Raw genomic sequence first — 15,543 nt, forward strand, 5'->3', positions numbered from 1 at the left:
AAGATCGGGGGCTTCCTCATCTGGGGATGTGTGCCTGAAACATACATACTGCCTGTGCAGATGACCCCTGGCCATCTTCCCATCCCTCTTTGGGAACTGAGTTTTCAGTGTAAGCAAAGGTGGTATCTGCCTATTGCTACTGCTATTGGTATTGCTGTGAGTAATAAGTGACCTTTTCTCTCTGATCCAGAGGACTTGTATGTTTCTGCCAGTATCTATGAAACTATAGGAGAATTGCTTTTTAGCTTGCACATAGAATAAAATCTCAGACACTTCCCAGTTCTTGGCTGGACAGTTCAACGCGAACTAATGTCAGTGGGGGTTTGTTTAAATATCGAATCACACTATATATTCCAGAAAGACATGATTTGGATTGTTTCTTTTTCTGTGTGCTTTAAATTTCAGTTTTCTTTGTAAAATAGCTCTAATGTGTTCCAAGATAAGAGCATGGTTTTCTTAGCTTAGAAACTTTCCTACTCTGCATATGATAATGAGCTCATTTGTAAGTGGTGGTGCAATGTAAACTGAAAAGTGATTTCTCCACCTTTGCAAAACAGGTCCTTTTTACCAGAGTTCAAGTAAAATAAAAGATATTTTATACACACCAATACAGTTTTGTGACAAATGTAGGAGAGCAATTTCATTTCATATCTTATAAAGTAGTCATCCATCTAGATTTCAGGAGAACTTTTATGTTGATTCATATCTCATTTGTGTCAACAAAGAAGAATATTGTAGTTTATGCCCTTGCTCCTGACAGTGAGGCCTGGGCCAAGCAGTGTGAGCAGCTCCTGACAGCCGGTTCCAAACACAGCATCTCAGGCTCCACCCTAGACCTGAGGAGCCAGAGTCTGCATTGAGCAGGTCTCCCTCGTAATTAAGTAGTGAGTAAATCGGGGTACGTTAGGGAGGTGCATTTAACAAAGTGCAACAGGTATCTGAGTGGAGCATGTAATGACTGATCAGACTTATCACTGACTTAGATTTTAAGATCTGGGTAATGTGTAGAATAACTAGTACTGTAGAAGTTCATGAATATATTATTTTGTAGCCATTCATTTTTTAGAGAGAGGTATGAAAAAAAAAAAAACAGAAGGAGTAGAATTAAGGTCATTATAAGAACCAAAGTTCTCTCTGTCTCATATGTGCTTTTTTTTTTTTTTAAGGAAAAAACTGAATCGCTATGCTGTATACTGAAACTAACACAACATGGTTAATCAACTATACTTTGATTTTTAAAGAGGTACTGTTAAGGCAAAAACAAAAAAGGGGGTGCTTCTTAGAACTGTCTTCATTTAAAAGACACATAAAAAACTGAAGACTGAAGGAAAGACTCTGAAATGAAGGACAAATTTAGGAATTTTAGTAACAGAGCAAGTTATTACTTAATCAAGGTTATTTCTTTTTTAAGAAGAGAGATAGATTGCTGGGAGATAATGTAATTGCTTTGCAAGTATAAGGAGAGTTTATAAGAAAGTGTTGACAAGTATGATAAATATTTTTTTCCATTAATTACATGCTGCACTAAAGATAGTTTTTGATAATTAGAAATTAATTGCATTTGCAGTTTTAGAAATAGCAAAGTAATTCTTTAGGTAAGGCAGAGGGATTCCTTTAGTTTGAATTTTACTATAGTTTTTAAAAATGTAAAATTTATTGACTTATTTGCTACGGCTAGAAGGACTGTGAAAAGACTTCATGCCCAGTAAGCACAAATGAGTATTAGCACTTACTCGGGACAGTTTTTCAGAGTTCAGCCATACCTCAGAGATACTGCGGATTCAGTTCCAGGCACCTCAATGAAGCACTTTGCGTGAGTTTTTTAGTTTCCCAGTACATGTAAAAGTTATATTTACACGATACTATGGTTTATTCAAGTGCAACAGCATTATTCTTTGTATTGTTATGATTGTATTATTTTTCAAAAAAATCAATGTCATACTGTAAGTAAAAAATACTTTATTGCTAAAAAGAAATGCTAATCATCATCTGAGCGTTCAGTGAGTCTTAATCTATACGCTTGTAGAGGGTCTTGCCTTGATGCTGACAGTTGACTGATCAGGGTGGTCATTGCTGAAGATTGGGGTGGCTGTGGCAGTTTCTTAAACTAAGACAGCAATGAAGTTTGCTGGGAAACAAGGCACTACATAGCTGTCAGAACTTTATAACGGATTTTAATCAGTGATAAAATATCTTTGTGTTTTAAGTGACCTGAATCATACTCACATATATCAGTATTACAGTATCTCTACTCTGCAGACACATTAGATAAGTATGTCATTCTCTTTGTGTTCTTTTGGCAAATCCATCCATCACTGTAAATATTATTTTTCCAACTAAGGAGGTTGTTCCAAGTAACCAGCTTCATGTAAAATGAAAATATTAAACATGTTGGTCACCTCTGGATCATAGTGCGGTGAAGAGGGAGTGATCAAAGAGTACGTGATCATTTGTTTATTTAATGCAGTTTCACCTTTGAGAGCTGGCAGTCAAATTTCCACAAGGTTATGAGACACTGTTTGTAATAGGAATAATACTAAAATGATTATTGTATCTCAAGAATGATGGAGAGAATGCTACCCCTGTTTCTAGTTGGGTAAGTGCTCTGGGATCAGGAGTGCACACTGGTTGATTAAAAGATGGTTGAGAAAATATGAATATCAACTAGAGATGAGTGAGGAAGCTAAATACAAATTACTTCTGAAGCAAAAGTCACACACACTTACTTGCTTGAAATTCTTCTAAGTGCCTATAATTAGATTTAAAAGTTTTCTGTACCAAAATGTAAGTAGACTATATTAGAAATACTTGGGACTTACTCAGAAATTCGTTCAACATTTTGAAAAAAGTCCACAGACTAAATTTTGGGCATGTCATGATTCAAGTTAATTGGAATATTTGTTTAAAAATTAAAATGTTTTATAAAGTTTTCACTGGCAGTGATTTATAATTAAGAGGGAAACAGTTTATCTTAATAATGTTATCAATATTTTCCCTTTTTATTGTTGCCATTTTCTTTGGATATATACAAAATTTATTATTCCTACTCATTTATGTAATTCTGTCCATAGTAGTCAAAAGTAACAGATCTAAAAGATACGATTTTAGAATTTGAAGGACTTTGCATGTAATGTAGCAAAGCCTTTCATTTCAGAAAGGAGGAACCTAAGGCTCCGGGGAGATAACTGAATCAGTTGTGGCCATGGGTACTTATTAGAGGCAGGGCCTGGACCAGACCTGGTTTTCCTAAATGCAATTTAAAAAGGATAAAGTCTGTATTAAATTCTTTTCTGCGGCCTAGGGAAACCACAAACCAGCAGCCGATATTGGTAGAGAGCAGCATCAATTTGAGGACAGGCGTGTTCAAATCCCAGAGTGCTGTTAGCAAAGATAATCGTGACATCTCTAATTACGGGAGGGTGACCACACGTTCTGGACAGGGATTTCCCTGGACAGGGATTAATAATAGAAATTAAAATCACATTCGTAACATTAGCAAATGCCATGAATTACCTAGCAGTACTCTTAATAATATATGTAGGACCTGCATTTTGTTTTATTTTACTTCATTTTGTTTATTTTTATTGAAATATAGTTAATTTATAAGATACCAGTGTTAGGTATACAGCATAATGATTCAGCATTTTTACAGATTATCCTCCAATAAAAGTTGTTATGATATAATGGCTATAATTCCCTGTGCTGTACAAAATCTCCCTGTTGCTTATCTGTTTTCTATATTGTAGTATGTATCAGTCCCATACATACTTGACTATTGTAAATAGTGCCGCTATGAACATTGGGGTACATACATCAATTTGAATTAGTCTTTTTATGTTTTCTGGATATATACCCAGGAGTGGAATTGCTGAGTCATATGGTAGTTCTATTTTTAGTTTTTTTAGGAACCTCTGTGTTGTTTTCCATAGTTGCTATACCAATTTACATTTCCACCATGGAATATTATGTTGACTGTGGGTTTGTCATAAATGGCCTTTATTATGTTGAGATACGTTCCCTCTGTACTCAGTTTGATGAGAGTTTTTATCATGCGTGGAAGTTGAATTTTCTCAAAAGCTTTTTCTGTGTCTTTTGAGATGAGCATGTGGTTTTTGTCTTTCGTTTTGTTAATGTGGTGTATCACATTGAGTTTGTTGAACCATTCTTGTGAGGAGGAAATCCAGCTTAATTATGGTGTATGATCCTGTTTATTGTTGGATTTGGTTTGCTAATACTTTGTTGAGGATTTTGCATTATATACATGAAAGATAATTGGCCTGTAATTTTCATTTTTATAATGTCTTTTTTTTTTTTTTAATCAGTAATGGAGGTCTTGTAGAATAAATTTGGGAAGGTTCCGTCCTTCCAGTTTTACAGTAGTTTGAGAACAATAGATACTAGTTATTAAACATGTTCTTTATATTTTTGATAGAATTCTCCTGTGCACCCATCTAGTCTGGGACTTTTGTTTGCTGGGAGTTGTGATTTTTTTGTTTGTTTTTGGTTTGTTTATCTTTTACAAATTCAATCTCACTGCTAGTGATCAATCTGTTCAGATTGTCTGTATTTCCCTCATTCTGTTTTGGAGCCTTAATATATTTGTAGAAATTTGTCAATTTCTTCTAGGTTGTCCAATTTGTTGGTGTGTATCTGTCCATAGTATTCTTTTATGATTTTTTTCTTTGTGTAATTAGTTGTTATTTCTCCTCCTTCATTTCTTACTTTGTTTATTTGGGTCCTTTCTTGTATAGTCTGGGTGAGCTTGGCTAAAAGTTTATCCACTTTGTTTATCTTTTCAAAAGACTAGCTTTTGGTTTCACTGATCTTTTCTATTGTTTCTTATCTCTATTTTGTTTATTTCCTCTCTAATCTTTATTATTTTCTCCCTTCCGCAGACTTTGGCCTTTGTTTTTCTTTTTCTAATTCTTTAAGGTGGTATTTAGGTTGCTTATACGAGATTTTTCTTGTTTCTTGAGGAAGGTCGCTTGCTATGAACTTCCCTCTTGAAACTACTTTTGCTGTATCCTGTAGAATTTGGAATGTTGTGTTTCCATGTTTGTCTCAAGTTATTTTCTGATTTCTTCTTTGATTTCTTCATTAACCAGTTGGTTTTATAATAGCATGTTGTTTAGTCTCTATGTGTCTGTTCTTTACCATTTTTCTTTCTATAATTGATTTCTAATTTCATACAGTTGTAGTTGGAAAAAATGCTTGATACAATTTCTGTTTTCTTGAATCTGTTGAGATTTGTTTTGTGTCTTAGTGTGTGATCAGTCCTAGAGACCATCCATTTGCACTTGAATAGAATATGTACCCTGCTGTTTTTGGATGTAATGCTCTCTAGATAATCTAGTCAGTCAAACTGGTCTGTTGTGTCATTTAAGACCACTGTTGCCTTATTGACTTTCTGTCTGGATGATCTGTCCATTTATGTAAGTGGGATGTTAAAGTTCCTTACTATTATTGTATTATTGTCAACTTCTCCCTTTATGTCTATTAGTATTTGCTTTCTATATTTGAGTGCTCCTGTATTGGGTGCATATATGTTAGCAAGTGTATTACCTGCTTCTGCTATTGATCCCTTTGTCTTTATATAATGCCTGTCTTTTGTATTGTCTTTGTTTTCAAGACTATTCAGTCTGATAGGAGTAACAGTACCCTTGCTTTTTTGACATTTTCATTTGCATGAAGTATCTTTTTTTATCCCCTTACTTTCAGGTTGTGTGTGTCTGTAGATCTGAAATGAATCTCTTGTGGGTAGCATATAGAAGGGTCTTTTTTTTTTCAATCCAATCAATCACTGTGTGTCTTTTGTTTGGAGCTTTTAGTCCCTTATTTAGTCCCTATATTTAAGTAGTTATTAATAGGTATGTATTTATTACCATTTAAGTAATTGTTTTCTGGTTGTTTTTGTAGTTCTTCTCTGTTAATTTTTTTGTTTCTTCTCTTGTGGTTTGATGATTTTCTTTAGTGGTATGCTTATATTAACTTCCTTTTTATTTTTATTTTTTTTGTGTGTCTATTTCTGGGTTTTGATTTGTGGTCACCAGGGGGTTCATATATGTCAACCTCTAATTGAGTCTAATTGTTTTAAAGTGATAGTCATTTAAGTTCAAACACATTCTGAAAGATGAACATTTTTACTTCCCTCCCTGACATTTTGTGTTTTTGATGTCGTATTTTACATCTTCATTATTATCCCTACCTGTTTATTGTAGTTATAGTTGCTAACTATATATTTGCCTTTCCTAGTGGCGTTTTCCCTTTCTTATAGATTCTTACTTCTTTTACACTTAGCAAAAACCATTTAACTGTTTTTTTAGGGTAGGATTAGTGTTGATGGACAATTTTAGTTTTTGCTTGTCTGACACCTTCTCTATCTTTGGATTCTAAGTGATAATCTTGTTGGGTAGGGTATCCTAGGATGCAGGTTTTTCCCTTTCAGCACTTTGAATATATCATATCACTCTTTTCTGACCTGCAAAGGTTCTGCAGAGAAATCAACTGAAAACCTTATGGGGATTCCCTTATATGTGACACTTTTATTTCTCTTGCTGCTTGTACAATTCTCTTTATCATTAGTTTTTGCCATTTATGTTATATGTCTCTGTGTGGGTCCATTTGAGTTCATCTTGTTTGAGACCTTCTGTGCTTCCTGTACCTGGATATCCATTTCTTTCTTCAGGTTTGGGTAGTTTTCAGCCTTAATTTCTTCAAATACATTTTCAATGCCCTTCTTTCTCTCTTCTGAGATCCGCATTATGAAAATGTTGGGGTACTTAATGTTATCTCAGAGATCACTTAAACTGGTTTGTTTTTTTTTTTTTTTCCCTTTCTTTCTTTATTTGTTGCTCTTCTGATTGGGTGATTTCTATTATTCTACCTTCCAGATCACTATGAGTTATTCTGTATCCCTTAGTTTGCTTCTCGTTCCTTATAGCATGTCTTTTATTTAAGTTATTGAATTCTTTATTTCTTTTGGGGTCTTTTTAGTATTTTCTAGTTCCTAAAATTCACCGGTTTATATGAAAATATTTGAGAATAAGTTTTACTTCATTAGCCATCAAGGGAATTCAAGCAATTACTGAATATTGAAATATTCTTTTAAATTACAGTTTAGCAAATGAAGATGTTTGTTTATGGGAGTAAAGTGAGACCCTTACACATATATTTTAAAGTGGTCCAAAATATCTGGAAGGTAATTTGGCAGAAGAACTTTAAAATGATTCTTTACTAAGAATATGTACATATGCATGTGGATAAATCTATGAGGTGTTTCCTCTGGATTTTAGGATAACCATTTTGTTTCTTTATAATATTTCCTAGTTTCCAAATTTCCTGTGGAAAATGGGAAAATCAAAATAAATGATAAGTATTTTAATGGGAATAAAGCAACCAAGATTTTTAATATCACTGCCTCTGTTCTTCACTTTCCTTTTATTTTCCTGCATTGCCACCTGCTGTCCAAAATGTGGATAGCTTCTAATACTATAATTTGTTAACTGTGCTGCCTGAAATGCAAACTTGTATGAAGTGTATTTAACTTAGATAATCTATTTAAATTATTTTACATAATATAAATTTGTTATATAAATTTTTCCAATAGTTACTTATATAAAGTAGTTCATTTATATTTTGTAAGTTAAAAAAAAACTATATTCCAAAGCAGTCCAGTCTGAATTTGAGTTGCTTTTGCTGATCATCTACACAGTTTGAGCCCACAATTTTACACTATGTTTCTTTTTCACAGCAAACATTGAAGAGATTGAAATATGTGGATGAGGTGAAAGGGTGGAAATTTAAAGGCTTGCTTAGTGGTCAGAGATTATGGGCCATCTTTTCTCTGCATTTCCAAGTAGAAGAATATCACCTTTGGGTTCATTTTTGCCTTTAATTCTTAATGTTTTTAGGGAAAAACTACTTGAGGCCTCCAACCTTTTCAGGGGGAGCCTTTGTGCCCCATGAAGGTGTGCTTTAGGTGCCATTCCTAGACAAGGTTACTTTCCAGGAACCTGATGCTTCTTTGACTCACATGTATCAAGGCAATGCCAGCATTTCATCTTTTGTATTGCAGCCTAACCCAGTGAGCAGCAGAGGCCCCTCTCTCAGAAGTACTTTGTGGAATGATTTCTTATTCAGCAGAGGACATGAGAACAAAAAAAGACATTGCCTTTACAAAATCAAGAGTTGAAATTATTTCATTTGAGAAATTAACAGTTGGTTTTGGACCTAAAGTGTCTTTTAATCTGATATGTGTACTTGACTGTGATGTGTATTGGAAGCAGTGAAATTTAGTATTCATGGTTATCTCAGAGACCGTTTCAAGGACTGAATGAATGTTTGAGAGACACTTGTATCATCCCACTAATAAAGTTTATTTAAAGCTCACTAAAGCTGATACTGTGTTTATAAATCTTTCTCATGAATCTAGGAATCCTTTCTTATTTCACTGTAGAGTATACTAATGCTTGTACTAAAATAATATTTTAAAGGATTGAGTTGCAGTTGATTTAAAATTTACCATGTACCAGACTCTAGGCTAGGTGTTCTATATGCCTGTTCATTTGAATATTTTAATAGTGTCTATTTGGACAGGATAGTTGTATTTATAAATGTACAAGTTTAACAAGGGATTGCACAACTAAAATAGTTCCTGCACTTAGACGTCTATAGCTTGATTATTGACTAACATTCGTGCACTGTCTTCTAATTTTATTAAACTCTATATATCCATTCAATAAGGAATTTTTTATATTTATTGTATATAAATTATATACATACCTATTATATGTCAAGAACTGAGGATACAGTGGTGGGATGACCATTCTTTGACCATGTCATCTAATCCAGTCAAAGAGTCTATAAAGATACCATACGGAGAAATATAAAAGTAAGACAGTGATGAATTCCATAGAAAAGGTATATCTAGAACTCTGAGAAATTTTAAAAGGATGATTTGATCCCGGCAGGAAAGGTCATGAAAGCCTATAATCAGGAGTGAATGCTAAGGTAATCGGGACAATCAGGTGAAGAAGAGAAGTGTTGTAGGCACAAGGAGCAGTGTATGTGGAAGGAGAAAACGAAAAGAATGTCCAAATGCTGGGGCGGAGGTACACATCCCTCCTCAGGTTAGCCCACACGCCTTCCAGTCACAGCATGCTGACAGAGGGTTGTCTCAGCGCTTCTGATAGAGGACCCACTTGATTGAATTCTCTGGGGTCAGGAGAGGAAGCAAGGAATGTGATACTACTTTGGATATGTGGCTCTGTAGGGTTAGGTAAGTATATGTTTTTAAAATGAGTATTTTTTTAAGGGCGTTAATTACCTTTTTTTATTGAAGTATAGTTAGTTTACAGTGTTTTGTCAATTTCTGGTGTACAGCATGATGTCATACACGGATATACATATATTCATTTTCATATTCGTTTTCACCATAAGCTACTGCAAGATACTGAATATATTTCTCTGCTATACAGGGAAAACTTGTTTATCTGTTTTATATATAGTGGTTAGTATCTGCAAATTTCGAACTCCCAACTTACCCCTTCCCACCCCCTTTCCCCTGGTAACCATAAGGAGTATTTTCTTAATACATGACAAAGGCTGAACTCCTTAAATCTATTTTCAGTCACCATATAGTGTTTCAAAACTTTATAATGCTACATTATTATTAAACTTTTGCCCTAAAATTTTTACTGTCTATGTGGTTTAGGTATTAAATATGTGGTTTATAAATTAAAAGCTGGGCACATGTCACCATAGACTACAATTTCAGTTCATGAAAGTAAAACTGTGCTTTTTTTTCTAGTCTAAAAGCAAGTGAGTTTAAGTTGTCTGTGAAATGTATACTTATCTAAGTTGGGACTTTTCAAATTTCTCATCCATTTCCGAGGAGAATAAGATTTGCTATAGGGACTTACACCTTGTCTGCATTATTTATGAGTTTTATTATGAGTATAATTGTAGGATTTCTGTTATACACCAGTGAATTTGTATTTAATGAGTTGGATTTACATTTAATCAGTTTGTGTTCAAGTGACTTAAATGAGATGCTTCACTTTTCTGTGTTAGAAGCAGGTCAGGGCAATGGAAAGACCCAGGGCAATTGCATTACTCAGTGTTCATTTTCTGCATGACTTGTAATTTTATCAAGATTCAGGATTTAACTAAATCACATAATAACATTTCCTGTGACTGTTTTAAATAGTTCTTTAAGGTTAGACATGTTACTGTTAATGTATTAGCAGACTATTTTTTATTTTTATTTTATTGTTTTATTTTCTAACTCAGAAATTCTCACATTCTTTTGCTTTCAAAATGGCGTGTGTACAGTAAGATGGTGTCAGATTTATCACATAATGGGGCAAAGTCAGTGGGATTTGGATCTGAAGATGGTAAATTTTCGATGTTTGAATGTATTGAGAACCGAAAACAAATATATTGGAGTGTTGGTCTTATATCTATGATGTACCCCAAAGTCATGTTCAAAGTGAAAATGAGAAAGAACTCTTCTGTCTGTAGGACATTTTCCTTCCTGTTTTATCTGTACTCTCTCCAAATGTCCCACCCCGTCTTGCTTTATCCTGATGACTTGCTTCATTGTCTGTTGGAGACAAAAGCCACAGCCGGTCACCTCCTCTTCCCACACCGCATCTCTGTGCCCCCAGCACCTGAGCTCACCCCCACTCTGCTTTCCTAGAACAATGCAGTCGATACATGGTTTCCTAATGGGTCCTTCCTCTCCCGGCCATCTGTATCCTGTCCTTCCTCATCTTCACAAGAATTTTGGTTTTTACCTCTTTTCTGATTCCTGCATCTTTGTCTTCCTTCTCTGTCAATATCAGCTCTCTTACCCTAGTTGCCCTTCACTTTAAAGAAGCCTTTTCCTTGACCCCAGTCCACACCTGCCGGGACCACCCTTTTCCTTCCCGGCCTCCTGCCCAGGCGCTCTGAGACGCACCCCTGCACGGCTCAGCACGCCCATTGCTGTTCAGCCAGTTCCACCCCCTAGTCCAGGTGCTGCACATGTAAATGTGGATGAGTTCAGTGGGCATTGTACATTCTCATCTTTACTGCCTCTAAACTGCAATGTGTTCTTCTTGAGACTGTTTTTAGTCTTTCATCATTCAAAGCAGTCCTGTCTCCTGATTTCCTTCCTGCCTCCATGGGAACTTACTCCTGCTCAGTTTTCTCAGGGACGCCTCCTCTGCATCACTTGTACTCACATAGTTTTAAGCCATAGTTCTGTGCTGAAGCTTTCCTTTTTTTTTAAATCTGTAATCAAGACTTCTTTTGAGCCTCTCAATTTATAAGTTATGATTTCCTGACATCTCCATCTGCATAGCTCACATACACTGAAATCTCACCCTCACTCAAACTCTGTGCTTCTCTTCCTGTTGCTCTGGGGCCCCCAAACCCGTCCCTCCTTCCATCCTCCGGCCTCCAGATGCCCCCGTCAGAAGCCTGGCAGCCAGTCAAGACCCCACTCTCTTCCTCAGCCCACACCCAATCCACCACCACGACCTAGTGATTCCTTCCCCATATAGGTCTTGAGCTCCTCTTTTCTGACCATCTTCATGAATAACAAAGCCACTTTGTATGTTCAGCTAGGTTACTGCAATGGCCTTCTGATTATTTTCTATCCTTTAAATTTTGTTCACCTTAAATCCATTTCCCAAACAGCAGCTCAGGCTTCTCTTAAAGTTTTAGGTGAAATTATTCTGCATTTGGCTTTAAACTTTTTGTGACTGGCCATCTGATAAGATGGCCTCATTCTTCAGTGTTTCCTTTGGAGCCCCGGTCTCCCTGCCTGAACTCATTTCACTTCATTAGTCCTCATATGTGACTGAGCTTTTTGTCACATCAGGGCCTTTTCACATGTTGTTCCGTTTGCCTGAAATAATCTTCTATGAAGCATTTCTCTGGAATCTCAGGAACTGCCATTTCTTTGGGGAGTTTTCCCCCAGTTGCTCACAGTCCAAAGTAGAACCCATTCCCCAGATGTTACCTCTTAAGAGAATAGTGTTAGATTGCTTTACAGAACTAATCATGGTTGATTGTACTGTATCAAGAGGCAGTGTGGGAATAGGTAAAACCCCAGACTCCTGCCGCAGTGCGGGTCTGAATCCTGACTCTGTTTCTTATTGTACTTGTGACTGTGGACAAGTCATTAGCTATGCTTAAGGTTTCTCATGGATAATAGTAATACTTGGTTGTCGGGCATTTTCAAAGAGGAAATGATTGATATTTGTAAATAATAAATGCAACACATAGTAAACACAATATAAGGGCTTACATATGTGCTGTGTGCATGATTTACGGAACTGTCACCTTCCACAACTCTAGACATGCAGCAGGCTGCTGGTAAGTACTGGCTTAGTGAATGATGAATCGTACAGTGCACCTTATAATTAGGCTTCAGGGATCTTCAGAGAATATGAATGATGCATTATAGTTATAAGATTATGTAATCACTTATGTGAAATTTACATTTTGTCTTGTGATTCCTCTGTTAAGATGTTTAATTACATGTTTTTGATCTGAAAGTATTTTCAGCATTTTGTCTGGCCAGCCGCTTACCTTTTAGCAAGTATGTTTTCATTATTTGTCTGGTTTTGCAGGTGTGACAGTCCAGGCCCCCAGGGCCTAAGGGACTTGTACAGATAGCAGAGTTCATACATGATAGGATGGTCCCTCTCCTGTTAGCACCCTGATGCTAGCTCAGTACTGCAGTTCTTATCTTATGGGAAATACCCCATGAACTGTGTGAATATTTTTTATACGGTGGGTGAAATTACTCTAGTGATCACTCTTGAATTTTCAGTTTGGGGCACGTGTTGTTGGAGTTTGTTTTTCCTCCTACGGCCTCTTTGTTGTTGTTCAGGCCCTTATCACTTGCATAAGGACTCTCTGCAGGGACCCGCCAGCCCTGTCCCTGCCTCCCTGGTTGTGCTGTGTTCTGTGCATAAGCTCTAGAGTGACTTTCCTAAAAGGCCACTGGTTGTTCTTGATTCCCTCAGGCTGCTTTCCTGTTTAACCCCCAGGAGAGACTACCATCAAATTTCAAATTCACTAAACCTCTGTTTCCCATAGTTCATTGTACTATTTTCTCACTGTAACTTTTCCTTATGCGAGGCAAGTAAAAATGCCCAGTTTCTCCCTCTGTTCAGTGCAGGCGGCATAACACTTCTGGATTCTGCATATATTTCATTGTTGAGGGTTTTTTGTTTTTTTTTTTTTAATCTAAGTGCTCATAAAATTTGAGAGCTGGAAGGGACCTCACATACCTCAAATCCCGAGTTTATAATCAGGAAAACCAAGGTAGTTCGGGAAGGTAAGTGACAGGCCTAGGGTGACAGTAGGAGTTCGGGGCTTAGGTGGCAATTACTGTTTGATCTTTAGTGCATTTTTGTTTCCAATCTAATCACTTTTCTTTTTGAAAGAGAAAATGTTGCAACGGGATGGAGAAGTATAATGCAAATTCAGTGAAAATTACAGGATTGATTGTAATGTTGACTTACGTATTTACCTTTTTATCTGTTGCAGTTTAACAGCAATGCCCAGGACGTAAGCTGTTTTCAGCACCTTGTCCAAGCAAATGTAAGAAATAAGAAAGTGCTGAAAGATGCGGTGAATAATATCACAGCAAAAGGAATCACAGATTATAAGAAGGGCTTTAGTTTTGCTTTTGAACAGCTGCTTAATGTAAGTATCAATACCGTCTCCTTTTGTCTTTTGTTAATGAATTGTAGTGTCTGAATTTCAATATCCTGGTAGTTACTGCTCTCCAGGGTTAGATAACAGTGCTGTTTTTTATCCATTTAGAAAGAAGATGTGTCCAGGCAGTAGAAATCTTTGAATTATTTTTATATTTAAATCCAAAACTCAAAAGGTATACAAAATGTAGATTTTCTTGTAGATCTTTCTTCCCACCTTTTTTTTAAGTCCAACTATGTTTAAAAGACATATTTGTAAGGTAATTGTTTAATTTAAATTGGAATAAGCACTGGAAAATTAGCTGGCACAATTAGAATATCATTTCTTTTTTCTTACCTCAATTAATACCATATTACTTGGAAACTTGTGCTTTCAATCATCGAATGGTTTCTGGAGATATTTTAGTTTTAACTATCTAGTTTGAGTCTTCAGGTTGTTCCTAAGTGTACAGAAGGGTCCAAATGGTGAACCAGCAAGGTGGTCCAAAAGATAAATCCCAGAGCAGGAATTCCTTCCACAATTAAGATGCCCTTGAGTGAATCACCGATCGATGTCTCTAGTTAGGCTGCTAGAGCCTGGCACAGCTGCTGCGCACCCCTCCTTCGCCTCCACAGTGTAACATGTCTAATGTTGTGGACTAGTACTTCCAGATGGCCATGCTGCCTGTGTTGTGTCACTTTGAACTATTTGACAGCAGACACTATCATCCAGTTTTGTATCTCTCATGAAGCAGTATTACTGCCATGGTTGAATGTACGGACCTAGCCCCTCTCTACCTTGGTTTCCTCACTAGGGTTGTGGAAGGAATGTCCACAGAGTCTGTCATTGATCATGAGAGTAAGGTATATGCTTTCTGTAGTAAAGGAATGTGAGGGTTTTGTTTTTTAAATAATAAATATTTTTCTCTTGAGTTAATAATCAAATTTTTTAGATCTTGGCTAATTGTAATTATTTTTCGTAGTATTGTTAATTGGCCTCACTGATTCCCTCCCATTCAAGTGTCAATTGTGAAATGATGAAGGATTTCAAGCCTAATGTACTATTTCAGAAACAGTCATACTAGCGGGGCCATGTTAAGTCCCAGACTCATTACTAGTTGCTGATAAAATATGATTTAACCCCTGTTGGCCTCTCCTACTGCTTTTACCCAAGTTGTAAATGATTTTTAATATGTTCTCAGTTATTCCTGTAGTAAATCTCATATGCTTTCCACACGTCCTTTTTGTGTTGCAATTCCTCCTTTTAAAATAATTTTCCCACATGCCAGGGGTTGCCTTATTGAGTTGAAGCGTGTTTTCTTATCTCTTTCAAATGCTTCTAGTCTTCTATTACACGGTGCCAGTCCTTGCTTTTTGTATGTCCTTCCAAGGTTTACCCTTGCAACATCACTGAAGCAGGTGTCAGTAGAATTAGACGGTAAGATCTGAAATAGTCGTCAGTTAGTGTTTCATGAAGTATTGCCAAATATATTGGCATGCGTTTTTCAAAAAGCAGTGTTATTGAGTGCATGTATGATAGACGCTATGCTATGACTGGCCACATGGGGGTATATAACAAAGTGTGTTGTGAAATACCACGTTAAAGTAAATTAGCACCCATACTCATTGTGTTGTATTGACATAAGCAAGCGCTTTCCTTTGCTTAATTCCTTACAAGTCAGTTCTGTATAATGGTTGTGACTTTGTGATTCTTTAGATAGTTGCAAACCCATTGAAAATTAGCTATGATATATTCCACTGTACCCCAAGTCCTGAGACATCGACTTCAAGGGAAAATGATGTCAAAAACAAAACATTTCTGTATTCTTCCTTCTGTCGGTATCCTGCA

At 36.2% G+C, this 15,543-nt stretch overlaps 1 protein-coding gene across 11 annotated transcripts in view; it reads left to right on the forward strand.

The window, feature by feature from the left end:
- CACNA2D1 (calcium voltage-gated channel auxiliary subunit alpha2delta 1) overlaps positions 1-15,543 on the forward strand; it is a 425,155-nt gene that overhangs the window by 332,704 nt on the left and 76,908 nt on the right. For all 11 annotated transcript variants that reach the window (XR_012508251.1, XM_074367566.1, XM_045510452.2 and 8 more), the window contains exon 11: positions 13,546-13,704. Coding sequence is in view for 10 of the 11 variants with exons in the window: in XM_074367566.1 (XP_074223667.1) it covers positions 13,546-13,704 (159 nt within the window). In the remaining variant the exon portion in view is untranslated. The remainder of the gene's footprint in view (positions 1-13,545; positions 13,705-15,543) is intronic.

This window comes from Camelus bactrianus, chromosome 7 (genome assembly GCF_048773025.1).
Source record: "Camelus bactrianus isolate YW-2024 breed Bactrian camel chromosome 7, ASM4877302v1, whole genome shotgun sequence".
Lineage (NCBI taxonomy): Eukaryota > Metazoa > Chordata > Mammalia > Artiodactyla > Camelidae > Camelus > Camelus bactrianus.